This window comes from Plutella xylostella, chromosome 7 (genome assembly GCF_932276165.1).
Source record: "Plutella xylostella chromosome 7, ilPluXylo3.1, whole genome shotgun sequence".
In the NCBI taxonomy this organism is placed as follows: domain Eukaryota; kingdom Metazoa; phylum Arthropoda; class Insecta; order Lepidoptera; family Plutellidae; genus Plutella; species Plutella xylostella.
This window is the reverse complement of record NC_063987.1, coordinates 6,690,727-6,717,768: the sequence shown is the minus strand read 5'-3', so window position 1 is coordinate 6,717,768 and position 27,042 is coordinate 6,690,727. Positions and strand designations below refer to the sequence as shown.

The following is a 27,042-nucleotide window of genomic DNA, read 5'->3' as shown; positions in this document are numbered from 1 at the left end:
AAATTAAATTCACATTTGAAAAAAATAACAAGAACGATGTGTAACTGCAGCTCTTTATAATTCCACAAAAGTAATATTGATCTTGACCTTGAGACCCTTGACTGATCGGTGACAGCCACCGACCGCCCAAATTGTTTTCGATATGTGTCACACGATATTGACTACTATTTCTTTCGAACAAGGATCAAAATGCAAGTGCTCTCACGATTCAATGATTCGGGTGTTTCCGGGAATACGACAGTTTGCGAAGATTTGCATGCGCATTATTAATATGGGAGAACTGTACACTGTGGTTGGTCCCAATAATAAACTAATGTATAACCAAGTAAGTATTAGGTATTTACAATAGAGTAACATAATATAAGGTACGACATTACATAAGAGGCAGTATAGAGAGACATTAGTAATTGAGATCTAAAGAATAAGCTAAAAAAACGGCATCCGACTTCTGTAAATGTTATTTTAACGTTTTATCTTTATTTAACTTGAGTTAAAACAAGAAAGCGCCCTTACGTAAGCTCTGCCATTTCTATCGTAAATGATAATCCAGGTTAGTTATCTCTTATTTTTACTGGAATATACCCGCTATTCCAAAAAGAGTACCATTTTATATAATATGTATAGCTGGAGCATAATAAATTATTTAAAAGGAATGTATCATCCAAATACAACTAAAAACGACTGTCATAAAAATAGAACTGGTTTAACTCATTGGGTTATTTCATGACCTCAAACTTTTTACATTAAATATATGAAACATCATTCAAACTTCCCTGTAGCTTCATCAACTATTTTGTATATCTAAAGGGACAGTCTTCATACTGACCTTTAGACAACTTGTATACTTGACGGTTCACTACCTCTGCACTGGAGTTTCTTCATACTTGGACTGCGCCAGAGCACTGATTTCATTCTGCAGCCTTTTGAGCATTTCTGAGTACTGAAAACAAGAGTTTAAAAATCACGACTGGTTCATCATGTAACTATGTATTTCCAAACCCTAGAGCGTAGCTTAGGTAGTCACGATGTCTGTGGTTATACGATGTTTGTGTGTGTGTGGTTGGTAGTATACGTATAACTGGCAAAAGTTCATTGTGAACGAGTTTGCCATGTCTTGTCGTCTACGTCTTGCGGTCCGTGCTAGGTATGCTATAGCTGTGTTTAGCTATCTCCTAACAGTGGCCGACTGAATAAGAAAATACACTCACGAGCAATGGAAAATACGTCACTGGACATATTTCATTGCTCGTGAGTGTTTTTTTAATCTGAGATACTCAAATTGACAGATTCTGAACGGTTCATCAACAGTCGATCGCCAATAGAACAATACATCACTAAATCGCGCCTATGACAGCTGTCATGTGGCATTTGCCAGTTTTTTTGTGGCCCTGGCATCTAGCCTTTTTGAGCCAGGGGCTCATGCTATATTCTTATATCAAGTTATCTGAAATAAATGAATTTAATTAATTAATTATATTCTACAAAGTACACCACTCACGTCGCCGGTGTGCTGGTCGCGGCGCGCGCTCGCCAGCAGCTGCATGCGGCTCTCCATCTTCAGGAAGATGGCGGAGTATTCGCGCTGGATGCGGCTGAGTTCCGCTGTCACGTGCTCGTCTTTCTTCTCCACGTAGTCCTGACGAGTTTACGTACAATTAGGATATGATTTGGTAAAATGACGTGACATGACGCACAAAGCCGACACTAAATAATTTATAGTAGGAATATATTTATATATGTAGGTATATAATTTGTATAGTTATCATGTATAAGTAAGTATATCTCTGTGTCTCGATTTAAGTAGATAAACTTCTCTCATCTCAGCCTATCGCACTACCAACCACTTTCTCGACATCACCAAAGGTTAACTGGTAGAGAATGCTACTAGCATTAAGTTCGGTTTTGTACAATGTTTTTATGTGCAATAAAGAATTTATAATAAATAAGGAAAAGGCTATGAAGAAGAAGAGTCCTGAAGAGGTGACAGCAGGCCCTGTAGCACGGGGCGCTATTAAGACGTGACAAAAGTTTTCTGTCGCCTCGCTTCTTCTTCTTCTTATCGTGTCGACGACAAATGAACAAAGTCGCTAAATAATACATGCCCAGAACTGGGCCTCGCTCTCGATGTGAGTGAGCGCGATGCAAAACTTTTGACACGTCTTAAAAGAGCCCCTTACTAGCCCTTCTGTAGATGGTAAGCATGATGGATTGATGGATGATGGTCACCTAAGGAAAGGTTTTCAGCATTCAGGAGGTTCACTCTGATAAAATTCCAACTTGTATAGCCACAACGGTTAGGTTAGGTTATAAATTTAAATTTTCATCAGATATTTTAAGGGGATACAATGTATTTGACGGCTGAATGGTGTAGTGGTTAGTGGCCCTGATTGCTATTCTGAAGGTCCCGGGTTCGATTCCCGGCTGGGGCAGATATTTGTTTAAAGACAGATATTTGTACTCGGGTCTTGGGTGTTGATATTTATATTTAGTATCTATCTATCTATGTCTTTGTGTAGATATATCAGCTGTCCGACACCCATAACACAGATCCTGTCTAGCTTGGGGTCGGATGGCCGTGTGTGAGAGGTACATACCCACATATATATATATATATTTTATATATTTATATATATTTTTTATTATATGAGGATGATCTCTGTTGAGGCTATAAATTTACAGCATAAGTTATTAAAGTTTGCTTCTCACCTTATACATGAAAGCTGTCTTCTTGGCATTCTTATATTTCGCCTTCAGCACTTGATATTCAGCATCCAATTGGGTCAACCTGCTACTCAATGTTTCCTTCTCTTTCTCCCATTCAGCCATCGCCTTCCTATAACCTTCTCTTTCGCTCTTATATTTATCATCTATGCCTTTTAATTTCTCCTGATATCTGTCCTTCAAAACACCCGCTTTGTCTTTTAGTTGCTGATATTCAGATTGCAAAGAATTGTGGTCCTTTATGAGATCAGATATTTCGTTTTCTTTCGAATTGAGTATTTCCCCTACTTTCGAACGTTCGGCTAGAATGAAGTTCTTCAATGATTCCACTTCTTGAGCTTTTTTTTCTAGCAACTGTTTCAGTTTGCTTATTGAGTTGATGTGTTCGTTCTCCATTTCTTTCAGTCTTTTCGTGCAGTTCATTTCTAGTGTTTTGATTTCGAGCGTGTATTTTTGCGCTATTTGGTCGCGGATTTCTTTCTCTTTCATCATTAGGCTGGTCTGTAAACATAACGTGAATATAAATACACAAACATTACCGTTAATGCCATGTCTAACCAATAATAGTTCTTTATTTACACCTTCAAGACCTACCTTAGAAGTTAAATCGCCTTCATCCTTATCCTCTACATCACTAGGTTCCTTTTCCACTGAGCTGTTGTGAGCATGCCCATTGACTATGACTTCTGTTGCAGTGGGTTCCGTATTAGTTGATACATTCCGTTGTTCTTGCAGCTTTTGAAATCTTTCCATTATGTACTTTTGGAAGAATTCCGCTTTGTTCTTTAACTCTTGCATAAGCTCCTCGTTGCTTTCTTGTGTCGCTAAAAATGGTATCAAAAAAATTAAAGAAATGACAAATGCATAATCACAGACTATACAGGGTGTGGCAAAAAGGATATACTAAGCCGAAACAAATATGTGCAGCATGATATCTAATCTAAGCCCAAAAATAAAAGCAGAAAGTTAAAATTCGCTTGTGCAGCCTACCTAAGGCTGCACACGTAGGTTTCGGCTTAGTATACCATTTTTGCAAAACCTGTAGAACCAGTACCTAAGTACCTCAGGAAGGATTGAATGAATGATTATAAAATAATATTCCTTTTTTTTGCTATAGCAATAAAAATTAGATACTTACCTAATTTAACTTTGCACTTGTTGATTTGTTCCTCTAAACTCCGGATCGCATTCAAATGCTTTTCACACTGCGCGCAGGATTCCAGCTCCCGACGAATTGAGCTCTTTTCATCTAGAAAATAGACATTTTAGACTGACGGATATTATATAAAGCCCCAGGGTGTTTTTGCCTCTAAATAGGACATAAAGGTATTTGTCGTCATTGAGGAAATATAAAAATGATCTATGAGAATGTATGAGCTTTGATAAAAAGCGGTCCTTCGGTTTCCACTATAATTTAACATTCACTTCAAATTGGATGTTATAGATTATCGAGACAAAAATATAATAAACTCACCTTCCAAATACTTATTTAACTTATTAGAAAACTCCTTTTGTTTCTCATTAAATTCCCTCTGCAACTCTTGAATCCTCTTATTAGCTCTTTCTAGTTCATGTTTACAACTCGAGAGGTCGCCAGTCACCCTCTCAACTTGTTGTTTCTCTTTCTCTAATCTTTCTACGTAGTCTTTCTCTTGGGCTTTGTATACTTCTTTCTCTTTCTGCACTTTCAGTTGTATGTCTTTGATTTCTCTGGACACTGCGTCGCGATTGCTGCACGCCTGGTTTGGGATAAATGTTGTTTGTTTAGACTTGATAAGATAAAAGTAAGAGTTAATTTATTAATTAGAGTCATCATTGTCAGCCATAGTTAGTCACAGTTCTCTAAACAGATAGCTGAATGTGTGTCTCCCAAGGAGCACCACAACACTATTATAAGCCTTCCTCTTCCAACCAGCATCTTTATTATGCCACAGATTAAATACACATTACACATAAAAATATAACTCTTCTCACCTGTAAATAAAGGCTTTTAAGCTCGCTGTTTTCTTTGAGAACCTCTTTGAGCTGTGTGCTACACCGTTCTAGTTCCTTCAACAAATCTGCATTGGCTTCTTGTACTAATGTGGCTCGACCGCCCTTTTCAGACTTCAGCTTATCGTATTCTAGCTCTAGCTCTGTGTTTTTCAGGTCCAACTGAAAATATAAATAGTTTTATATATTTTTAAAACTGGTAAGAATAAACAAGTGGGTCATAATATCGTGACCTTGAATAAAGTAACCTACCGGAAGGTTACATATCTTAGGCATATCTTCTGATATTATATCGCACTAAACTAAAAATAATAATAGCGGAAGCTACTAAAAATTATAATATCAGAGCAGGGTGGGCAAGTACGCCATTTTTATATGGATTATTTATCTGTGCGCTTTATAACATCTGAAAGTCTTCCAGATTCAAAAGAAATAAGCACATAAAACTACTCACATTTTTACACTCAGCCCTACACTCTTCCAGCTCTCGTTCAAGTCGTTCGCTCTGTTGTTTATACGAGTCCAGTAGTTCACTGTCCGAGTTACTGTTCAACAGCTCGAGCTTATTTTGCAACACAGCCAGGCGCGACGTCAGTTGCATCTCCACACCTTTCTGTTCTTCGATTTTGGAACGCAGCTCCGACTCTTGCTTGCGGTGATGCTCCAATCTTTTGTCTCTGTTTGAAGTGTAAATATCGAAAGGGTAAGCAAAACATAAGTTTTATAATTTATCGAACACTCGGACTTGGTAGGTAGGTATTTGTTTGAGATACTTAGGAATATGTCAGCCATGTACATGTTGTATCTTTATCTGAACGGGTTATATTATTCCCTGTGTACAGTCAGTCAGCTGTCGATATAGGATATGCGAATAATACAATTCCGCTATCACAAACATCTTACTAAAATTATCGTAAGACATTATAAATGGATGTTTTATGTATATAATTATTAGTGACTACCTTTTAGCAATTTCGTCCTGAAGTGAGTTCAGTTTCAGTAGCTGCTGTTTCTGTCGACTCAGTATTTCTTTCAGCGTGGACAGCTTTCCGGGGGACGGCGGCTCACCTAAACACAAACAAACAAATAAACTTCATGATTCCAATCTCCAAAAAATTAGTACTATAGATTTCCCATTATGAATAATTTCTCATTACCTACATATTGCCATTGATTTATAAATAGGGTGTACTATGAAAAGGGGAATAAAGAATGATGCATGAATATTTACATAATTAAATACATAATATGACTACGTAATGTCACGTAATGTCAATCATCCACTTTACGCATTTGTACTCTAGTGTTAGGTCGCGAGCCGTATCGCCGTTATGGCATGAGTAAAATTCAATAAGGGTACACATGTAGAATCTATGTATAATCTACATAATGTGTAGGTTTCCTTCACCGAATGATGCCAAATTTAAAATATACATTAGAGAAAATATTTCATCCCTACAGCGGCACTATCCCTTACCCAAGTAAGTGTTATCCGGTAGACTTTCAGCCAGTATCTGGTGCAGGGCAGCGCGCCAGCCTTCGAAGTCTTTCTGAGTGGCGGCGAGCTTTTTGCGGCACAGGACCAGCTCTTGAGCTGTTAGCTCTAGCTTCGACTGGAATAGAAGAATATGTAATAATTACTTAATGATAAAAAAACATTTATCACTAACAAGATGGTAATGGATGAGAGACGCAGTGGTAACGTGGCAAATATCTGCTTGATATCACTGAATATTTCAACTAAAGTTTCGAATTCCATTGCCGGCCGGCGTTATTTAATCTTGGATGTGTCTGAATGATGGCGATATACTCGCTGTCAAATTTACTAGGTCGAACAAAACTGGAGCATACCCTTGAATAGAAAACCATATTTCTTTGTTGTTAAAAGAAAAAAAAATACAATGTTATTTATATTTTTACACCAAATACGGTCTTGTTACAAAAGCGATGTCTTCCAGGCAAGTTTTGGAGGAATGACTTTATATAACATACTAGCAGTTCCCGCGAGCTTCGCTTCGCCTTAAAAAGTTTTCCCGTGGGAATTCCGGGATAAATAGTAGCCTATGTTCTTTCTCAGGGTCTAGACCAACGGTCGGCAACAGGCGGACCGCGGTCCGTTTGCGGACCGCGAAAGGTTGAACCTCGGACCGCCAAATATTGTAATGTAGGCATGTCAAGTATAAATAAATACGTAATATTTTGAACCAATCTAACTTAGCACCTACCTAATCTGATTAATCTGTTTTACAACATCGATATCAATCAAAAAAATCGCGCTGTCGCGCCGCCCGCGCCGTCGAGTCGCCGCGCGCGCTCTGTTCATAGGTACTTATAGCTTCTCCGTCAACCATAATAATTATAATAAGGAGAACTCTGAAGAAGACAGTGCAGTGTTTACAAAATTTTTGGCCGATCTTAGCAACGAATACGTCACAAGGTTCCAAGACTTTGCAGAGATGGGCAAGCTATCTCTGTTTCTTAAGTCACCCTTTGAAGTTGATGCAGCCGCCGAATGGATAGATGTGGCTGCCAAGCAAAAGTCCTTGCTGCCAAGTTATTTCCAAAGGCGTCGCATGAAATGAAAACAATCAATCTGCAAACATCTTTTTCAAAAAAATTCGAAAAGCAAATATCGTTTGAGATTAACTAAAATTCTTCACGAGAACCAAACTATAAAAACATGGCTCAAGACCGCTAACGCAATTTTTCTCACAAATTTTAGTAATAAATAGCTGTACTTACTTAATTATTATCAGTTTTTTTTTCTGGACCTTTTGAAATTTTGCGACCAATATCCGGACTCTACCTAAAACTACTTGCCGACCCCTGGTCTAGACCATATGTATACCAAATTTCATCCAAATCCGTTTAGTAGTTTTGGCGTGAAAGAGTAACAGACAGACAGACACAGTTACTTTCGCATTTATAATATTAGTAAGGATAGTTAGGATTCAACATGCTCCACTCACGCCCAGTTCCTTGAGCTGGTCGCGGGCGGGCGGGCCGCCCAGCCGGCTCTGCGCCGCCTCCAGCTCGCGCGCGAGACGGTTGATGGTGCCGCCCTTCTCTATGAGAATGTCTTCTTTCTCCTTCTCGCGCTCTTTGCAGCGCTTCTCGAGGGACTTTATCTCGTTTTCCTGTGGGGGTTTTGAGGTTAGGTTATACTCTGTGTTGTGAATATGCTGTAATCCTCCTTAATATTATAAAGGCGAAAGTGAGGGTGTACTATGTTTGTTACTTCTTCAGGTCAAAACGGCTGAACCGATTTTAATGAAAATTTGGTATGGAATTAGCTGACACCCTGGATTAACACATAGGCTTATCATATTTTTATCAAACTTTTGGAAAACTTTTAAAGCTACAGTTATTGGAAAACTTTGATTTTATGCATTTTCATGACTGAACAGCTTGATACTTATTTAGAAGGATTATTGCTTATGCATATAGAGTCATGTTATGAACTAAAGAGCTTGAGTATTAGCTATGTTAGAAAATCTTACTTACTTTTTCATCCAGTCTATTTTTAGCCTTTTGCAGATCATTATGCATTCTATCGATTTCTTCTCTATGTCTGAAAATAAAACAATGATTATAGAAAAAAAAATGATGTAGAATCTTAAAATAAAATTTACTTATTTTCTATCCGTTTATTACCTGTCCTGTTGCTCTCTAAACAATGCATCTGTGTCGTGTGTGTGGGCTACCTGTAGAAAAACACGCTTTTAAGGCCCGGTACAGGGTGACGTGCCGCGCCAAATTTGGGTTTTCAATGCTCTTCACACAGCACACGCAGTGACACGCACACATGTAAGTTTGCACAGTGGGTCATAAACTTTTACTCACCAACTTTAGTGACAATTATTTTCAAGTAGTGATTTGAGGGTAAGTATAATTTTTAATTACACTGGTAAGCACCAGGAAAGAGTAGAAATTAATAGGGGTGCCACTTTTCTCCATACTCGGAACCGCGTGTTTTGAAACTATACAAGGCCAGAACGCACCCATAGTGTACTAGCACTGTATAGTTTCAAGTGAAAAAAAATAGTATTTTACTTGAAAATATACACTGTTTGTGCGTACTAATCGCGTATACTTTCAAGTTGGGATTTACTGAATCGTTCTTGAAAATATACATTGCTATTACGCACATTGCTTGATTGGCGTACTTGTCGCATATAATTTATACCTACATGCTGATTCTGATTTACTTAACTATTTCGGTAAATGTACATGACTACAATTTACTTGTTCTGCCTGTCATACCTATAGAAAGTTAATAAATAAAGATTAACAAACTCTAATTTAATTGATATTAACAGCCATCATACTTGCAAGTAAGAATACTAATATCTTATTATTTATATGAATTAAGAGTAATACCTACTACACTCACGAGAAATAAAAAAGTTCCAGTGACGATAGCTCCTGAACCAAAAAGACTAGCTTAATGACGCCGCGCCGTCGGCAATATTAAAGTACATTTAACAACGCATCAAAATATTATTATAACCAACTAAAAACGTAAATTTTGATCAAATTCTAAATGAAATGTTTTTAAAATTGGGGTCATTTGGTGTTGACATTTTGCAACTTGGACTTATTGATTGCTCGTGAGTGTATTAGGTACCCTATAAACCTATTAGAGACATATTTTTCATCAAGTTTTTCATCAAGCCTACCCTGTCTATCTATGGGTATTAAATATAAAAACCTACTAGCTGGTAACTAATCACGTATAGTTTCAAGTGCTCCCATTGCCGCTTGGCACTTGAAAATATACACAATTAGTACGCAGTGGTAACGGCTGCAGTATATTTTCAAGCCATAATTTTGGCCCAACTTACTTGAAAATATACGCTATTAGTGCGTAATGGCCTTGTATACTTTCAAGTAAATCATGGCACCATTTTAATTTGAAACTATACGTGAGCAGTCCCACCCTCTGCGTTCTGGCCTTGTATAGTTTCAAAACACGCCTCGGAACCCGATTACCTTTCTAAACAAATGTAGTATTTACTTACTTGTAGAAAGGTAACTACAGGTATTAAAGTGTAGATACTAAGGATATACTAAGCCGAAAGGGGATGACTCAAGGGGTCATTCTGAACAACTTTTGTTCTACGAGTTTTGCAAATTCGCGAAAAAAAATATTCGTTTTCCATGGTAAAAAGTCACGTGTCATCAAAGTTTCTATGAAAAAGGTTTTTTTTGTTAATTTTTAAAACTCGTAGAACAAAAGTTCAGAATGAACCCCTGTCTCACTTGTTTTTACCCGACTGCCGAAGGAGGAGTGTAATATTATTCGATTGTATGTATGTATGTTTGTAAGTATATTTTTTGGTAGCCGAATAATATTTTATTTTATTTTTAGGGTTTCTTACCTCAAAAGGAAAAAAGCAACAGACCTCTTTGTTGTCCGTCTGTCTGACTGACTGTCTGTCACCGCCCTTTTTCTCAGAAACGGGTAAAGATATCAAGCTGATATTTTGCATAGATATGGGGAGTACCCCAAAAAATATTGGGGTACTCCCTCTCCCATACAAGTAAATTGGGGCTGATATTTTTTCCGGTTATTTTGATGGTGTAGGTAGGGTATCGTTGAACAGGTCTTTTAATATAATAGGTATAAAAAAGGTTAAAATATTATTATTTTGCTTTTACCCTTAAATTTGGGGACCACACCATAGACAAATCCTAAATAAAAAATGATTTCAATAGATGGCGTGTTTTTATGTTGGGTAACTCAGAATAAGAAGTGATGATATCTCAGAATAATAATGGTCAATGGTGCTATTCCGCTGAGCACTGAAACCGGTGGGACACAAGTGAAAAGTGGTCATGGAAATGCACTAGGGTAGACCCTGCTCCTAGAACAAGGCATGAGTTTGTGATTTGTGTGCGACGATGGAAACTTTGAATATTTTCTTGTTTTTTTATTATTGATGCAATAACATATAGTATTTTTTCTGAGTTACCAACTGAAGTCACCCCGTGACAGGGTGACTAGATAGATACTTCTGCAAATTACACCATCTATCGTTGGTTTTTTTAGTAACTACTGTCTATAGAAAAAATTCCGTCATTGTCAATTTTACGTTACGAATGAATTTAGTAAACCCAGTAAACCTAACTATTCCAGAGGAAACCTAAAATATCTTTCTGTCTCTCTGAAAAACATACTTAATAGCTCAAACTCGATGCTTTTAGCTATTAACATCTTTGAAATAAAATTCAGTCACCACCTTGTTACTGCCCTCATCAGATCCTCACGAGACCATACCTCAACCAGCACCATGAGACTGTGTTTTTGAATCCTAATCTAATGTTCCTACGTTTTGTCATCACTTAGATCCATTCGCTATATTCCAGCTCCTCATCGGTACTTTACGAGACTGTAATGTCACGCGAGAACATTGCCCACTATCTAATTTAATTTAATGTATTGAATATAGTGTAAGAATTATGCTTCCTCAATTTCAAATCAAATTATGTTGGTGTCATAAAAGTTGAAAAAGTGCAATGACAACCAATGTGCAGTGATTTTGTATCTGTACACGAAAAGATCGCGAGCTGTCAGTGCTGCCTAAACCGACGTGACCCTTCTTTGGAGGCCAGCGGCCGACTGAGTCAAACGTCGCTTGTGTTTATGATTTTATAACACATAAAGCCGCCATAGATATTTGTATGAAGATTTGAGGGAAAAAAATTGCTCAAGTTTGTTATTAATTTACACAAAATAGGTGTGTGTTTATTTAAAAACAAGGTATTTAGCGCCTAGTCCAAGCATTTATCTTTATAATTTGATAAGAATCATGTGAAAATTCTTTATAATTACGACACAGTTGTTACAATACGGGAGTATCATTTCCTAGTTTTTCGTGATATTCTGAATTTATTTTACAGTTATCCATAATCATTTACTTAAATTCGAATGATTCAGCACCTAGCTAGACTCTTCGGCTACCTGTGTGATTTTTTTCAAGGCTGTAGAGCATCGTTTACTACATAATTCTATGACAATGCCAACCCTCGATTCCCTATTGCAGACCCTTAAATACCTTGATAGATAATTATGAAAGGTAGATGTTTCAAGATTTTAGGCAATAGCACAAAGTAAAAAATATTTATTTATTTAAAAGAAATCAACAAAGAAAGCTAATACGTATTAAATTATATGGTTAATGAAGTCAGACTTGGGCCATCACAATTTAGATTTCAAATCCCAATTCTGGCTGGTGATTATGATGAAGATATAAATAATATAAGAACAGTTTTAAAAAGTCACATCATGTAAAGAAGTCATCCACACACCTGCATAGTATGCAGCCTCTGCTGAGCCTCTTGCAGGCTGATGTTAGTGGACCGCAGCTCCAGCCTCAACTGTTCCTTCTCGTGCTCGTTCTCAGCGAGCTTCTCCGAGACTGTTGTTAGTTGTTGCTCGAGCTCCACCATCTTGTGTTTGCTGGAGGCTGTGGAAATGGAAATAGACAAGGGTTAGTAGTGTACCTTTGGGAATGATGTTGCTGTCCTATGGTACCCCGGTGGTACAGAGGACCTTTACAAGCGTGCGCCACGCCGTTCTGTCCTCAGCAACGCTCTGGCTTCCGTCCAGCTCAGGCCTTGCGCTCGCCGTCCACTGTGCGCCGCCATGTGTGCACGGGGCGACCGCGTCTGCGGTGGCCGCCAGGCGGTTTCCATTCGAAGGCAATGCTCGCTTTGCTCTCGGCTCCTTTTCTGATTGTGTGGCCAATCCATCTCCATTTTCGCAATGCGATTTCTTGTTCGATGGAGGTCTGCTTACACACGTTCCACAGGTCAACGTTCCGGATTGTGTTCGGCCAGAAGATGCGGAGGATCGACCTCAGGGATTTGTTGACGAACACTTGTAGTTTGTTCATCAATCCCTTAGTCACTCTCCACGTTTCACAACCGAACAGCAGAACCGATTTGACGACGGAGTTGAAAAGGGAGATTTTCACGCGACACTTGAGCACGTTGGAGTCCCACACTGGTCTTAGTTGTGCGAAGGCAGCTTTCGCCTTATTTATTCTTGCTGCAACGTCTTCGTCCGTCCCACCTTGGTTGGTGACTGTACTGCCGAGATACATGAGATAAATGTCCTTTAGGGTGTTAAACTCTGCTGTTAGCGATGAGATCACTAGCTGTGTGGCAAGCTATTGCGAGGCTGTCTATTGGCTGGCTATTGCCAGGTATTACGACTAAACATACATACCTATCAAACAGGAAGCTCAAGACCAGTAGCCATAGACAGTAGATTCCCTCCATCCCATCTAGGAAATAATTTATGCTAATGCAGAGTGACACACCTAACAAATGATGCGCCTGCTGCAGCTGCAGATGCGCGTGGTCCCGCTCGGCGGCGGCGGCTGCGAGGCGCGCGCGCAGCGCCCCTGTCTCCGCGTCGGATTGAGACCGCGGCTCTTCTAGTTGAGAGGCGAGTTGCTGGCACTCTTTCACCCAGGGTGAGGATGTTGTGTGTATACCTCATACAAATATATCTAACCCATCTACCAAGTGTGGAGATTATGGCAGGCTCATTTAATGATAGGGCTGTTTTTTTAGGAGCAATGCTGTCGGTTCAGAATGAGCTATCTATTCTGTGTGCCACGCTGCTCAACACTGCAGCTTTTGTCACGAAACCTATCAAACAGTATGCTCAAGACGGTCTAGAAGGAGTCCTTTACATCCATTTCATCTAGGGAATAAATTACACTAATGCAGAGTAAGTCACCTAACAAATGATGCGCCTGCTGCAGCTGCAGATGCGCGTGGTCCCGCTCGGCGGCGGCGGCGGCGAGGCGCGCGCGCAGCGCCCCCGTCTCCGCGTCGGATTGAGACCGCAGCTCTTCTAGTTGAGAGGCTAGTTGCTGGCACTCTTTTACCCTCATCTGTGGAGGATGTTGAAAGGGTTTAACAAGGTAATGGTTAAATGGTGCTGTGACCAAGAAAAAGCTATGTAGACCGAGTGAAGCAAGGTAAAGGTTGTGTCATATTAAAAGATGAAAAAATTTGCTTGTGTGAAACAGATAGAGGTGGCAAGAACTACAACGACAAGAGTGTAGCTCTTTAGAGAAGAAGCAACATGGTCTGGTTAGTATACTAATTAAAGCACCTAAAGTCCAGCCATAGTTGGGGCTTTTTACTTCTTATGGGTAACTCAAGTATGTTGTCCAGTACTTACCTCATACATTAGTTTCAACTGTTCATTGTTCATGTACTCTTGACGGGCTTCATAGTTATTCATGTTTTGACCACCATTTAGATGTCCTGGAAAATAACACATGGAAATATATACTAGGAAAACATTTTATATTGAAAATCAGGGTCTATAAGTGGCTTTACAGTGTTATAAGTGTGCAGGTAATATGTTTTTGGTTTATTATTGTAATAGGGATTGCAATCTGGTCAGGTCTAACCCGGCAGAGTTTTTTATGCTTACCAGATCCAGCAAAATCACCAAAGATTGTTCTAGATTGCAATTTACCATGTCCATATAATTTCTATCTGCAAATGTTCAATCAAACCTCTCAATTCCTGTTGACAGTAGTGGTTTTGTCCGTCCCCGGCACCGTAGGGACTGAAGTTCAGTTTCACAGGTTCTTCCTGAAGCATCATGAGTGGAGAGTGGTGGTTCTTGGGAGTCTCACAGTATGGCTTGGGGGACTCTGCATTGTGGGCCTCTTTTAGGTGGTTCAGGGATTCTATGTATGTTGGCAACCCTGGTCTTTGACCTGGAAATGAAGGTGGTATAAATAATACTTATGTTTTCCTATTTTTGTATAAATATGTGCTTTCGTAATTGACTTTTAGTGTGTGGATGGAATTCTTTGATACAGAGAGAGGTTCAATTCATTCAAAACACTAGTTTAATTTGAATTAAGCCTAATATTATTGTAATGAAAGTTGAAACATTAGAAAATGTTATTTACAATCTTTCTTTTGAGCAGCATTGGGGTGCCCTGCGTCCATTGTGAAGTTGCCGCTGCTGTTGACGGAGCTGGCCTCGTCATCGTCCGCAAGATCATCAAATGCATTGGCCAGTTTGTGTTGAAGCTGAAAAAATTACAACCACTTGTAACTTTCCTGTTTTTAGGTTATAAAGTTGTTTCCATAACCAACGATGTTTTTATTTATATTTTGAATAATGTTAGATACCTCTTCATTGCGCCGCTTCTGGTCTTCCAATTCCTCTTGCTCTTCAAGTCTGTCTTGAGCACTATTGTTTATGTGTATGCTACCAGCACCTTGAAACAAGCTCATGCCGGGAGCCTCCATGTTGAAACATTCAGTCGTGTAATATATCTCAAGTATTTGTTTCCAAAACAAACAAAGTAACAAGTTTTACTCTTTTATCCACATAAAATAAACGAAAATTGGAAAATTTATCGTCGTAGCAACCGTTGACGACAACAAAAACATATCGTTTAGAAATTTTAAATGATTGAACAAAGACCACTTTTATTTTAAAGTGAATATTGTTTCCGTTTCCGAACGCGAGCGGCTCGAGCGAGATTAGGCTGTCCGTAAGCATAATCGGCTTGATTGAATAATCGAATCGATTAGTCCCTTCACTAATGATAGTCAACGGGTCAAGAAATTTAGGTTAGTTTCGGGATAATAAAAGGCAAAGAGAAGACGTCTTCGTTGTTATTCAAATAAACCTTTAAAACATTACATTCCTTAATTTAAATCAAAATGTCTTACAATCCGGTAACCCATGTTCTATTTGATATGGATGGACTTATACTAAGTAAGTTCTCATTTATTTATTTTTTATTACGACTATAACTAAACTAAGATATTTTAAAGAAATAATAACTTAATTCTAGATAAATTACGATAACCTTTTCAAATTTCAGATACGGAAGACTTATACACTGTAGCATTTCAGAACATTTTATCTCGCTATGGAAAAGAATACTCATATGAATTGAAGCGGTCACTTATGGGCAGCCAGTCACATGAAACAGCTGATAGGATTATCGAAGCTTTAAATCTACCAATGACCCGTGAAGAGTTTTTAGAGGAAAGCAAAAAACAGTTTGAGTTACTCTTTCCTGACACTAAAGTCTTACCAGGTTAGTTGTTTTAGTATGTGACTATTTGATCAAGCTGATCATTTAAATAATCTATTGCTAAGTATTTAAAGCGTAAAATTGTGTTCTGAATACCTATACATATTTTATTAATCAAATGTATAAAAAATCATGTTTCAGGGGCCCAACGACTCATAGAACATCTTCACAAACATAACATTCCCATTGGATTAGCAACAAGTTCTAGTATAGACAGTTACCACTTAAAAATTGATAGACATCATAAAGAACTGTTTTCACTTTTTCCGCATAAGACATTTGGATCATCAGATCCAGCAGTGAAGAAGGGAAAACCACACCCAGATATATTTCTCGTAGCTGCGTCGAAGTTTCCTGATCAACCAAAACCTGAAAAGGTATGAATCTTCTGCTAGCTCTCTAATGCAAGAAAATCTATTCAAGCGCTACAAAAATGTAGTTAAATCAAGCCGTGGTGGAGTAAAGGATAAGACCTCGTCTTTTCTTTCGAGAGGCCATAATTTAAAATCCCGGTATGTAGTTACAACACAAGTGGATGGTATTCAATTAGTTAAAGAATTATAGCTCTTATGGTGAAAACTTTGTGCAGAAATCTGCAAATGTAGATTCTAGATGTGTACCCGACCGAAGTGCATATTATTACTTATTCCAAAAACGGCGATCCAGCTGGAGGCCTATCAAGCGAAGATAGATCCAGATAAGGTGGATCACTTCAGCCAATCAATTCTGACTAACCCTTCGTGGACCACATCACGACTAGTCGTCCCACAGTCGCGACTGTGGTCCACGAAGGGTTAGTCAGAGGTGCATATGTGCGAAAATAATATTAATAAAACTTTATTTTGGTTTCAGTGTCTGGTCTTTGAAGATGCAGAAAATGGCGTGAAAGCAGCTAAAGCAGCGGGCATGCAAGTAGTCATGGTGCCTAGTCCGAAACTTGATGAGATATTTACCCGAGAAGCAACATTAGCGATAAAAAGTTTAGAAGACTTTAAGCCCGAATTGTTTGGCCTGCCAGCCTTTGACTAAGCTGATGATTTAAACTTGTTGATGCACCTATGAGCGGTGTTAGTTAAGTCATATTTTTATAGTTATTATAATATTTCTTTTTTTAAGTGCGTCTTTTATTTACATAAATATAATATTATGTTAATACATGTCATATCATAGATATAATGGTAGTCAGGATTATATTATTAGCCTAAAATATTAGAAATAAATAAATATATTTTAAACATTTTATTTTGTATTATACTCGCGAGCACTTAAATAGTTTCACCCTCAAAATGCCGACATCAAAATGGGCCCTATATTTTGGAAGTTAGGTAGTGATTCCCACGTCTACGTCTACTCATATTAGTAATCGCATCGTAACAAAATAAATATAAAACTCGTGCTTATTTTCTCAAAACACATTATTTGCACTGGCAATACCGGAAATGACTGAATGAAACGATCGAAATGTCTAATTATTTCATTCAATTTCAATAGACATAGACAAGGTAAAGCAGAAAAAAAAACATTTTAAAAGTGGCGTGGTCGCGGTGAGCCGCGTGCGTAATGGCTCTGTGTGGTTTATGATAAAAATAAAGTTTGTTTTTGTGTTTAGATAGAAGAAATCTAATATAATTATATTAGACTAAGAACAATTCACATATTCTACCTCTTTTATTTACCAAATGGGTAAACCAGGTAAGATACTTTAAACTTCAGCGATAGTTTATCCCACACGTGGATATTTTCTATACTTGTAATGATTAAAAATGCGTATATTTCTCTCAATATCAATGTTTATGGAATAAATCTCAATAACCAAAATATACCTTACTTCCATTCCCAATACTTTTTGGTTTTAATCTAGTTCGGCACATGTGTTTTTAGGTTAGAAACATATTTATATTTTAAACGATACAAATGTAAGTACAAAAAATAATGCTCATCAGGGACTGTGGGCTACTAAAAATTACCTGGATCAAGTTATTTAAATTTACATTTGATCCATTAATATTTTCCTTCTAAAATTTGTTGATAAAAGCCTTGTGTTGATATTTTGAGGTTATACCACCGCATTGTTAACTGTACCAACTCAAGTATGTTCATCACATTGATGATGATATTCATGTTTAAAAAGCTGATAAGGTACACTAGATACCTACCAAATTTGTTTTTAATAATAGGTGTACAGACAGGCATCATAATATTTATACCACACCATGATATTGTGGTAACACCATGTGTGTTTTACAGAAGCAGAAGTTGGTAGTAAAGTAGTAAATGATTCATTTTGACAACTCAAGGCAATAAGCCTACACAATACACTATAATATTGTTTAATTGCTAGAACCTAATGCCTGCTCCTATGCAACTAAGGTTGTAGTGGTCTTTCTACCCTTCAACCAAATAAAAACAAACAGGATAGCTTTGCAGTCTGTTCACAAGTCCTTCAGGTGGTTCTACCTTTTTTGGCATAAGATTTATTTGCCTAATCTCGTATTGCATAGTAACGTTTGGTCAAAGTCTCGTTACGCCGAAAATCGTATGGCATAAATCTCGTTTAGTAAAAAGTTGTTTCGCATAACATTGTTTAGCCTAATAATGGTATGGCCAAATCTTGAATAGCCTAATAATGCTATGGCATAGGTTTATTAGGATTTACAAAGCAATTATATTCGTTTGGCTTTAACTTTGACGGAGCGTCTCCCTACATAGCGCAAACTGGTGCCTTGTATTGTTTCCGCTTTTTGGAAAACGCTCCGCTCCGCTTCGCTGCGCTCCGCTTTGGTTTTGATGAACATGTGCACGTAACACGCTCCTCCTCGCTTTGCTCGTCGTCGCACCTATTTTTAGGTTTCGATCTCATGGGGTTTGTAATAATTATATTGGTCGTTAACTTTCGATTTTTTGATCATACAATATCGTGATTTTCGGGATGTAGGAGAAAAATACCACAATTTGTACATTTACTACATACTTAATATATTATTTATTAAGATAACATTAGGAGAAACAAGATTATACATAAGTATAGACGAACATAAATTTGACCAAACGAAACTTAGGTGTTTAAAGATTGTGCCTAAAGAGTTTTAGACGAAACGAGCCTTATGCCACATAAGTCTTGGCAAAGTGATGGTTCGACCAAAAAAGTTTAGACCATACGAGTTATGCGAAATGAGTTTTGGTCAATAAAGATTATGCGAGATGAGCGGAACCCCCTTCAGGTATACCAGTTACATTTCAGGAAGGCTTGTAGCTCGCCTTCTTAGATTCCAGTGGTTGATATGTGTTCTGATTGAGGTCCTTCGTTTTAGGACTTGGAAGAAACCTCTACTATTCAATATAACAATATTTATAAACATAATTTCAGAATTCAACAATAGCCGCGGGGGCGGTGGCCGCGGCGGCGGCGGGCGCGGCTTCGGTGGCGGCCGAGGGGGCGGGCGCGGCGGCGGCCGTGGTGGCTTCGGGGGCGGCCGCGGGGGCTTTGGCGGCGGCGACGGAGGCCGCTTCGAGAAGAGAGGAGGCGGCGGCGGCCGCGGCTTTGGAGGCGGTAGGGGTGGAGGTGAGTTGTCAGCTATAATATAAGTTAGCACAGGCTGGGCAAAAACAGCCTTCCTCATTCAGCCAATAGCATTCCTTCCTGAGTAACATGTCAACTGTATCATTGTCCAGCGCGGTCCACCCTTTGCAGCCTGTGAATGACCAGCTAATCTGAGTAGCTTATTCTTCCACTAGTTTTCAAGTGTTTTGTCACCTTCACACTAAGAAGAAGTTGCTCTGAACTGTAGTATGTACTTAAAAATGTGGTCTCAGGTTAGATAGATAGATTTAAAGTGTAACAACTAACTGTTGTAAGTAGTTAATTCCATTTTGTAGATTAAACATTTTCCACAACTTTTCAGGTCGTGGTCGTGGCGCGCCCAGAGGCCGTGGAGGCGCCGGTGGAGGCTTCAAGGGAGGCAAACAAGTCATTATCGAACCTCACAGGTCAGTTCAATGAACCATTCCCAAGGTAGATTGGCATGATTGCCTTGTGCAGAAATCAGGTCAAAATAGTAATGAAAGATTTAAATAATGTGAGTACACTGTGCACTCTAAATGATGCTAACTATACATAACTTTCGTTCTTCTGAAAGCTAAATGCTTGAAGCTAACTATGTAACTGATCCAATTATTTAGAAGATAAACTACAGCAATGAAACTTATATCAACATTTCTCAATAGTGTGCTTTGTTTTCCAGACACGAAGGTGTGTTCATTGCAAGAGGAAAGGAAGACGCACTGGTCACCAAGAACTTAGTACCTGGATCAGAGGTGTACGGAGAAAAAAGGATTTCAGTTGAGGTAAAAATATTACATGTATTTATTATTTAACCTGTGATAAAATTACAAAAATATTAAATGATGATTGTGGTCCCTCTAATCTTGACCTATTCGTGAAGACTATTCAACCACATACCCACTTCTGACACCTTACAACCAAACACATAATATATTCCATAAACACATTTTAGACCAAAATTCATAAGCTTCACCTTCCAGACTGATGGAGACAAGGTGGAATACAGAGTATGGAACCCGTTCAGATCAAAGTTGGCAGCGGCCATCATGGGAGGTGTGGACTCAATCCACATGCCTCCCGGCTCCCGGGTGCTGTACCTCGGGGCCGCCAGTGGTACCACCGTCAGTCACGTCTCCGATATTGTTGGACCAGTAAGTTAATGCATATCATATTGTATGATTCATACATCATAGATGGTTATCTAGTATAATATTCAGTTTTTTAGTCTACTTTGTTTTGCAATCATCATCAACCAAGCATCCACTTCTGGATGGCACCTTCCAGGGACCGTATTTTAAGGACTTGTTTTCTGGAAATTGGCTTAGTTATACTTCATCAATTCTGTAGGTTCAGCATTACCTAATACCTACCTATTAAACTAGAGGCTGAGAGAAAATATGTCGAGGTTAGGTTGAGAGGAGAGAAGTTAAGAAACTTTCTGTATTATTAATTAATATCCTCCATGTTATCCGCAGGAGGGTCTGGTGTACGCGGTGGAGTTCTCGCACCGGTCGGGTCGAGACCTCATCAACGTCGCCAAGAAGAGAACCAACATCATTCCCATTATTGAAGATGCTAGACATCCATTGAAATACAGGTATGAAACTTCAACAACAGAGTTTGAAATAAAAATATCATTATAATATTATTCTCATCAAAATTATCAGTTATAATATTTATCGTAAGATACGTTGGATTATCTCCAAAACAAAAACATTACATAATTTAAAGATTCATATTGAATACCATGATGATTTTCGATCCTATGAACTAAATTTTTCATGTTGTACCAACTTTGAACTCTCTCTCTCTGAAAACTAATGAAAACCTCATTTACAACTAATATAACCTCATCTCTAAACTATCAGTATAACACGTGTTTCCTTGTTACAGAATGCTAGTCGGTATGGTAGACACGATATTCGCCGACGTCGCGCAGCCGGATCAAGCCAGAATCGTGAGCCTAAACGCCCAGCACTTCCTCAAGAATGGAGGACACTTCGTTATTTCTATTAAGGTATTTATTACTTCACTTTATACACTAGCCGCAGGAATAGATTTATCTATTATTATATCTAACATTTATTTGCCATTTATAAACCAAAAACTTTCCTATGACGACAAAAACAAGCTAAATTTTTCATGTTGAAAAAGAACTCTCTCACTGAGGTATCACCAAACATTCTCAATATCAAACTGTCAACCACAACTTAATAACGAAAGCGATGTCTTCCAGGCTTCCTGCATTGACTCGACGGCACAACCAGAGGCAGTGTTTGCAGCGGAGGTGAAGAAGCTCCAAGCTGACAAGCTGAAGCCACAAGAACAGCTGACTTTGGAGCCCTACGAGAGAGACCACGCCGTAGTCGTGGGTGTCTTCCGACCACCACCGAAGAAAGCCTAAACTAGATGTTTATTAATGAATTTTAAGCAGTAGCTTTAAGAGATATTTTAAGTATGACTAAGTGTTAAGTATAAAAAGAGAAAAGGATTTTAAGTGTTTGTATTTTAGTTTAGAAAGGCTTGTGTGGGATTTTCAAGGTAATATTTGTTCTATTGTGTTGATTTGTAAAAGCGGTAAACACTATAAAACTGATGTCAGGAATATTATTTTCAGATTGCAACCGGCTCAAATGAATATCCTTGGACATTAGCTGAGGTGAGATTTGTTTTTATTTTAAATATTATTATTGATTTTACTTTTGTATGATGATTGTGGTCCCTCTAATCTTGACCTATTCGTGAAGACTATTCAACCACATACCCACTTCTGATATACTTTAGTAATAAAAGTATCGCAACTGTTGTTAATTAATAGATTTTGATACAAAAATTATTTTTATTTTAGCTTTGGCGCTGAAAAACATTTCTGATGTTATATGAAATTCTTCATCTGCGAAAATAAGGTGTGTATTGTGTCAAATCAGATCATTGTGTAATATTGTTTAAGTAATAAGAAAATATACAGTCTAATTTCCATTAAATGATGATTGTGGTCCCTCTAATCTTGACCTATTCGTGAAGACTATTTAACCACATACCCACTTCTGATGTACTTATCATAATAATATATCTTATCTTTTACCCAAATAGCTGTGATTTCTTAAAAATGCTAATTAGTTTATGTTTATTACAGGGAAGCCTATTGGTCCAGTCGCCTCGTCATGAAAAATTGCACAACTAACATCATTACTGAATTTTAGAGGTAAATCTATGTTATTAATATTAATTAATGACTATTAAGAAAAGTTTAGGAATTAATATGATCTTTATAATTACATAACTTTCGTTCTTCTGAATGCAACAGCTTGAAGCCAACTATGTATCTGATATAATTTAAGTTAGATTAAAGACTTACAAAATCCTAGAATGTTCTCTAATAAGTACGACGTTTTTCAGAACGATCAAATCATGGCGAGTGTAAAGGAACAATGATAAAACGTGATGGATAGTTTTGGAGAAACAGGGGCTCCATGATAGGTAAGTCGTAAAGATAACAATTACTCAAAACTGATTTTCTTTCATGTTTTATGATGATTGTGGTCCCTCTAATCTTGACCTATTCGTGAAGACTATTCAACCACATACCCACTTCTGAATCGTAACATTTTCTCAACGTATTGATTACTTGCATTCCAGTTTACTAATAAAAGTTCTTGTTCCTTAGATGTGCAGAATTAGCTGACAAGGATTTCACAGCCATAATCGAAAGAAAACAGATTTATGAGGTACATATAATAGCAGCTTGTATATTTTATAGTCAATTTTAGTTCCTTTAAATGATGATTGTGGTCCCTCTAATCTTGACCTATTCGTGAAGACTATTCAACCACATACCCACTTCTGATTTATAATTATGTATAGGTATTTACATAAAAACTACTAATATTATTTTATAGTGTTATTTACATTCTTACGGTTTTCTTTACAGATTTGGAAGAAATTTGACCCACCGAAGTTCTTCTGCAGATTTGCCATGTTTTTCAGTGTGTAAGTAGATTGAATTTTGTTATCAAAATAAAATATATATATAATTTTCCCGTGATGTAAACAAAAAGCTAAATTTTTCATGTTGATAAAGAACTCTCTCACTGAGGAATTTAATTAATTAACTTTTTGTAGGTGTAATTAAAATTAACAAAAACTAACAATAATTTTATTTATTTTAGCCATTGTTTCCATCGAATGCAATATCTGAAAGTGGTGTAACTTGCTTTACAAAATATACCAAGCAGAAGTCAACTGGATAACGATACAGGTACTTAAACATGTATTACTTATGCCTATGGTGTATTGTTGCTTTTCTATGTCACCCATGAGGAATGTCTTCAATATCAAATAATTTTATTGTTCATTTAAAATTTCACATATCTACTTATATCGTAATGATGATTGTGGTCCCTCTAATCTTGACCTACTCGTGAAGACTATTCAACCACATACCCACTTCTGAATAATTCTATAGCTTCAATACAAAACAAAAAATATGTTTCCCATAGATTTACTTTTATTTTTGCTCTACAGGTGGACAAGGATCAAGGCGAATGTTGGATTGGCAAGGATGCATGGATATTGAACTGGCATGAAGGTTGGTATTCATAATAAACCTTACATATGAAATTGGCGTTTTCTATAGTAGGAACATAAAGTCGTTTTTTTAAAATGAAATATATTAAATTAATCAAAGTATGTACCATTGCTATGTATGCACTTTTGCCATCTCATAGGTAGTTCATTGATCCCCTTACTAAAAAAACCATTCGGGCGGGAATCAATAAAATCTTTGAAGGCAGTTTGGACTGCCCCATCGGAGTTGAATATTTTCCTTGCAAGTAGTTATCCAAATTGCGAAAAAAATGGTAATCTGTTGGAGCAAGGTCCGGAGAGTACGGTGGATGTCTAAGACATTCTAATTGAAGCTCCTCTAATTTGGTAGCCGTCTGTTGTGCAGTGTGTGGTCTAGCGTTGTCCTGAAGCAGCAGTGGCCTAGAGCGATTGACCAGCCTCGGTTGTTTAGCAGCTAGCTTTTCCATCATGGTTTGCAGTTGCTGACAATAGATATCTGCCGTAATCGTCTGGCCAGATTTAAGAAAGCTGTAGTGAACGACACCGGCACTAGTCCACCAAACACTTACAAGCAACTTTTTTTAGTCAATTTTCGCTTAGGTCAGGATTTGGCTGGTTCGCCAGGGTTCAGCCATTGCGATGAGCGCTCCCGATTATCGTAGAGGATCCACTTTTCATCACAGGTAATGATTCGATTTAAAATTCCTTCATTATTGTGCCGGTTGAGTAACGTAACGCAGCAGTCGACGCGCGTTTGTCGGTTTGCTTCACTCAATTCATGAGGTACCCACCTTTCAAGCTTTTTCACCTTCCCAATTTGCTTCAAGTGGATTAGAATAGTTTTATCACTAACACCGGAGCCTGCAGCTAACTCGGACGTGGTTTGCGATGGATCCGCTTCCACAATAGCCTTCAATTCTTCATTATCAACTTTGGTCTCCGGCCGTCCACGAGGCTTGTTCTGCAGGTCGAAATTTCCAGAACGAAAACGTTGGAACCAAAAACGCACTGTGTTTTCTTTTGCGACACCGTCACCATACACATCATTAATCCTTCGAGCCGTTTCTGCAGCACTGGTGCCACGGTGGAACTCATACTCGTAAATAACGCGATATTTCAAGTTTTCCATTTTGTAAACAGAGTGACACAAAGAAAAAAACAAAAGAAGAAAAAACAAATGAATTAGGGGGTTTGAAACACAAATGCATGAGTAAATAGCTGTATGAATTTGAATTTGGAATTCCTAACCATAAAGGTAATATTTGAGATCAAAGTGGCCAGTACGACAAAACGCCAATTTCATATGTAAGGACCTAATAATTTTATTTGACTGGATTAAGTCAAAATGATGATTGTGGTCCCTCTAATCTTGACCTATTCGTGAAGACTATTCAACCACATACCCACTTCTGAACTAAATACACTATATTATAGCTAAGATCATATTTGATAGTATTTTAATGTCATCATTCTGTTGTTATAGATGTTGAAGAACGGAGATCCAACGCAGTAGTTACATGACGGGGATGCCATGTTTTCCAGTACCTATTGTAAGTATTTTTGGATTATACACAAAAATTCATAATAGTTCGATAAAATTTTCCCGTGATGTAAACAAAAAGCTAAATTTTTCATGTTGATAAAGAACTCTCTCACTGAGGTAATAACTGACTGAGCTAAATAAATTTTAGTTATTTAATTACACAAAGTAACATTTATTTTTATTTTTAGGTGAAGTTCCTAAGAAATAAGTTCGAGAAAAATGCAAAGAAGCTTACAGGTATGGTATATTTTATAATTTTTCACCATTGATAATTATGTATAAGAGCCGTTTTAGAATAACCTGTAAAATGATGATTGTGGTCCCTCTAATCTTGACCTATTCGTGAAGACTATTCAACCACATACCCACTTCTGATTTATTAATTGTAATACATCTGTATAGTAAAAAAAAACTATTTCCTCATATTAATAACTATGGTATATTATGTTTTCAGCTCTCTATACATAGAAGAGGAGACCAGATACAAGGCAACACAAATCTAGAATAATGTAAGTTTTAGGAATTATTTATATTCCTTGCAATATTTTCTTGTGATGTAAACAAAAAGCTAAATTTTTCATGTTGATAAAGAACTCTCTCACTGAGGAATTTAAAGAGTCCTACATAAATTCCATCAAATGGTTTATATTTTTACATAATCAAGCTTGCTTGTTTCAGAACTATACATAAATTCAGAAGATGGAATTCAGTACATGGAATGGCAACATGTACCTATTTTAATTGGACTCTAAGGAGCTAGGACCCATTTTTTGCCGGTAAGTAGTTTTTATTAATATTACCATTATTAAAATTGTTAAATTTAAAATGATGACCCATTCAGTTCTGCTTCTGATAGTTTTGAAGACATCTATACCATAATTTCTGAGCAACAAATAAATATGTAGTAATTTTCAAATAGTAGTACAAGTCAGTAGTACAAATACTCAAGAGGTTGTTGTTTTTACACAGGATCAACGTCAATCACTCTAGCGCGTATGGCGAGCAAGAAAACTAAAGTTATGGCAATAAGAGGGAAGAACACTATCATCAACCAGAAAGTTGTCTCAAATGACCTATTTTTATTAATGTAAGTGTAATTTATTGGTTTAAATCATAGTCAAACTGTTATATTATTTTATGATCGAACCTTTTCAAATGATGACCCATACAGTTCTGCTTCTGATAGTTTTGAAGACATCTATACCACAATTTCTGAGCACAAATATCCAAAACATTAGCCTTCCAAATAAGTAGTAGGTGCAATACTCAAGTTGTATTTTTTTACACAGAAGAAACGTGATGCCTATGTAGCGGTGTGCGAGCGAGAGCGAAGACTGACCACAACACTGGCAAAAGAATCGCCTTCGTTATATTCAAATTTACCCAAACACTAATAAAGAAGTATGAAATCCTATGATCATTTACCAGAAAATCGGCCCAGAGACGAAAGCTAGAATGGCAAAATCCTGTTAAAAATGCATTATTTTATGCGATGGAAGTGATGTGTGTTGTGTGTATGTTGTGTTTGTAATAAATGAGAACCAAGTTAATAAAATATCGAT

At 37.5% G+C, this 27,042-nt stretch overlaps 3 protein-coding genes, 2 long non-coding RNA genes and 2 other non-coding genes across 7 annotated transcripts; 6 read left to right on the top strand and 1 right to left on the bottom strand.

The window, feature by feature from the left end:
• Positions 1 to 288: 288 nt before the first annotated feature.
• On the bottom strand, positions 289 to 15,162 carry LOC105393151 (putative leucine-rich repeat-containing protein DDB_G0290503). The gene is made up of 19 exons (XM_048622144.1): positions 14,890 to 15,162; positions 14,664 to 14,787; positions 14,259 to 14,465; positions 13,916 to 14,001; positions 13,466 to 13,622; positions 12,025 to 12,182; positions 8,368 to 8,417; positions 8,218 to 8,284; positions 7,683 to 7,850; positions 6,191 to 6,326; positions 5,676 to 5,781; positions 5,168 to 5,390; positions 4,696 to 4,875; positions 4,196 to 4,460; positions 3,860 to 3,970; positions 3,316 to 3,545; positions 2,707 to 3,222; positions 1,499 to 1,636; positions 289 to 940 (listed from the first exon to the last, which is right to left on the bottom strand). Exons 1-19 carry the CDS (start codon positions 15,007 to 15,009, stop codon positions 857 to 859), a joined length of 3,126 nt encoding a protein of 1,041 aa, XP_048478101.1. The 5' UTR covers positions 15,010 to 15,162; the 3' UTR covers positions 289 to 856.
• Positions 15,163 to 15,343: 181 nt separating this feature from the next.
• Positions 15,344 to 16,924, top strand: LOC105393152 (pseudouridine-5'-phosphatase). Its single transcript, XM_011564887.3, has 4 exons — positions 15,344 to 15,484; positions 15,594 to 15,812; positions 15,951 to 16,186; positions 16,662 to 16,924. Exons 1-4 carry the CDS (start codon positions 15,430 to 15,432, stop codon positions 16,836 to 16,838), a joined length of 687 nt encoding a protein of 228 aa, XP_011563189.2. The 5' UTR covers positions 15,344 to 15,429; the 3' UTR covers positions 16,839 to 16,924.
• A 400-nt stretch (positions 16,925 to 17,324) lies between these two features.
• Positions 17,325 to 21,862, top strand: LOC105393178 (rRNA 2'-O-methyltransferase fibrillarin). The gene is made up of 8 exons (XM_038107110.2): positions 17,325 to 17,501; positions 19,177 to 19,371; positions 19,712 to 19,796; positions 20,051 to 20,153; positions 20,352 to 20,522; positions 20,847 to 20,968; positions 21,265 to 21,388; positions 21,608 to 21,862. Exons 1-8 carry the CDS (start codon positions 17,489 to 17,491, stop codon positions 21,773 to 21,775), a joined length of 981 nt encoding a protein of 326 aa, XP_037963038.1. The 5' UTR covers positions 17,325 to 17,488; the 3' UTR covers positions 21,776 to 21,862.
• A 213-nt stretch (positions 21,863 to 22,075) lies between these two features.
• On the top strand, positions 22,076 to 23,032 carry LOC105393154. Its single transcript, XR_007266474.1, has 3 exons — positions 22,076 to 22,277; positions 22,508 to 22,576; positions 22,771 to 23,032. It is a non-coding gene; the product is annotated as an uncharacterized LOC105393154 (long non-coding RNA).
• Positions 23,033 to 23,132: 100 nt separating this feature from the next.
• Positions 23,133 to 25,989, top strand: LOC119690793. Its single transcript, XR_007266473.1, has 6 exons — positions 23,133 to 23,361; positions 23,541 to 23,629; positions 23,896 to 23,959; positions 25,421 to 25,487; positions 25,669 to 25,717; positions 25,935 to 25,989. It is a non-coding gene; the product is annotated as an uncharacterized LOC119690793 (long non-coding RNA).
• Positions 25,990 to 26,300: 311 nt separating this feature from the next.
• LOC119690917 lies at positions 26,301 to 26,369 on the top strand. Its single transcript, XR_005253768.2, has one exon. It is a non-coding gene; the product is annotated as a small nucleolar RNA snR61/Z1/Z11 (small nucleolar RNA).
• Positions 26,370 to 26,630: 261 nt separating this feature from the next.
• LOC119690918 lies at positions 26,631 to 26,699 on the top strand. Its single transcript, XR_005253769.2, has one exon. It is a non-coding gene; the product is annotated as a small nucleolar RNA snR61/Z1/Z11 (small nucleolar RNA).
• Positions 26,700 to 27,042: the final 343 nt, after the last annotated feature.

What these genes read in the sequence shown, in the direction of transcription:
- LOC105393151 (XM_048622144.1), bottom strand. Translation starts at nt 15,009, where the DNA reads ATGGAGGCTCCCGGCATGAGCTTGTTTCAAGGTGCTGGTAGCATACAC. An exon ending in CTGTCAACAGGAATTGAGAG is followed by an intron (nt 14,002 to 14,258) that starts GTTTGATTGAAC and finishes GTTATTTTCCAG; the next exon opens with GACATCTAAATGGTGGTCAA. An exon ending in AGACAGCTTTCATGTATAAG is followed by an intron (nt 1,637 to 2,706) that starts GTGAGAAGCAAA and finishes TAAACTCGTCAG; the next exon opens with GACTACGTGGAGAAGAAAGA.
- LOC105393152 (XM_011564887.3), top strand. Translation starts at nt 15,430, where the DNA reads ATGTCTTACAATCCGGTAACCCATGTTCTATTTGATATGGATGGACTT. An exon ending in TATGGATGGACTTATACTAA is followed by an intron (nt 15,485 to 15,593) that starts GTAAGTTCTCAT and finishes TTCAAATTTCAG; the next exon opens with ATACGGAAGACTTATACACT. An exon ending in ATCAACCAAAACCTGAAAAG is followed by an intron (nt 16,187 to 16,661) that starts GTATGAATCTTC and finishes TTTTGGTTTCAG; the next exon opens with TGTCTGGTCTTTGAAGATGC.
- LOC105393178 (XM_038107110.2), top strand. An exon ending in AAAAAAGGATTTCAGTTGAG is followed by an intron (nt 20,154 to 20,351) that starts GTAAAAATATTA and finishes TTCACCTTCCAG; the next exon opens with ACTGATGGAGACAAGGTGGA. An exon ending in TCTCCGATATTGTTGGACCA is followed by an intron (nt 20,523 to 20,846) that starts GTAAGTTAATGC and finishes TGTTATCCGCAG; the next exon opens with GAGGGTCTGGTGTACGCGGT.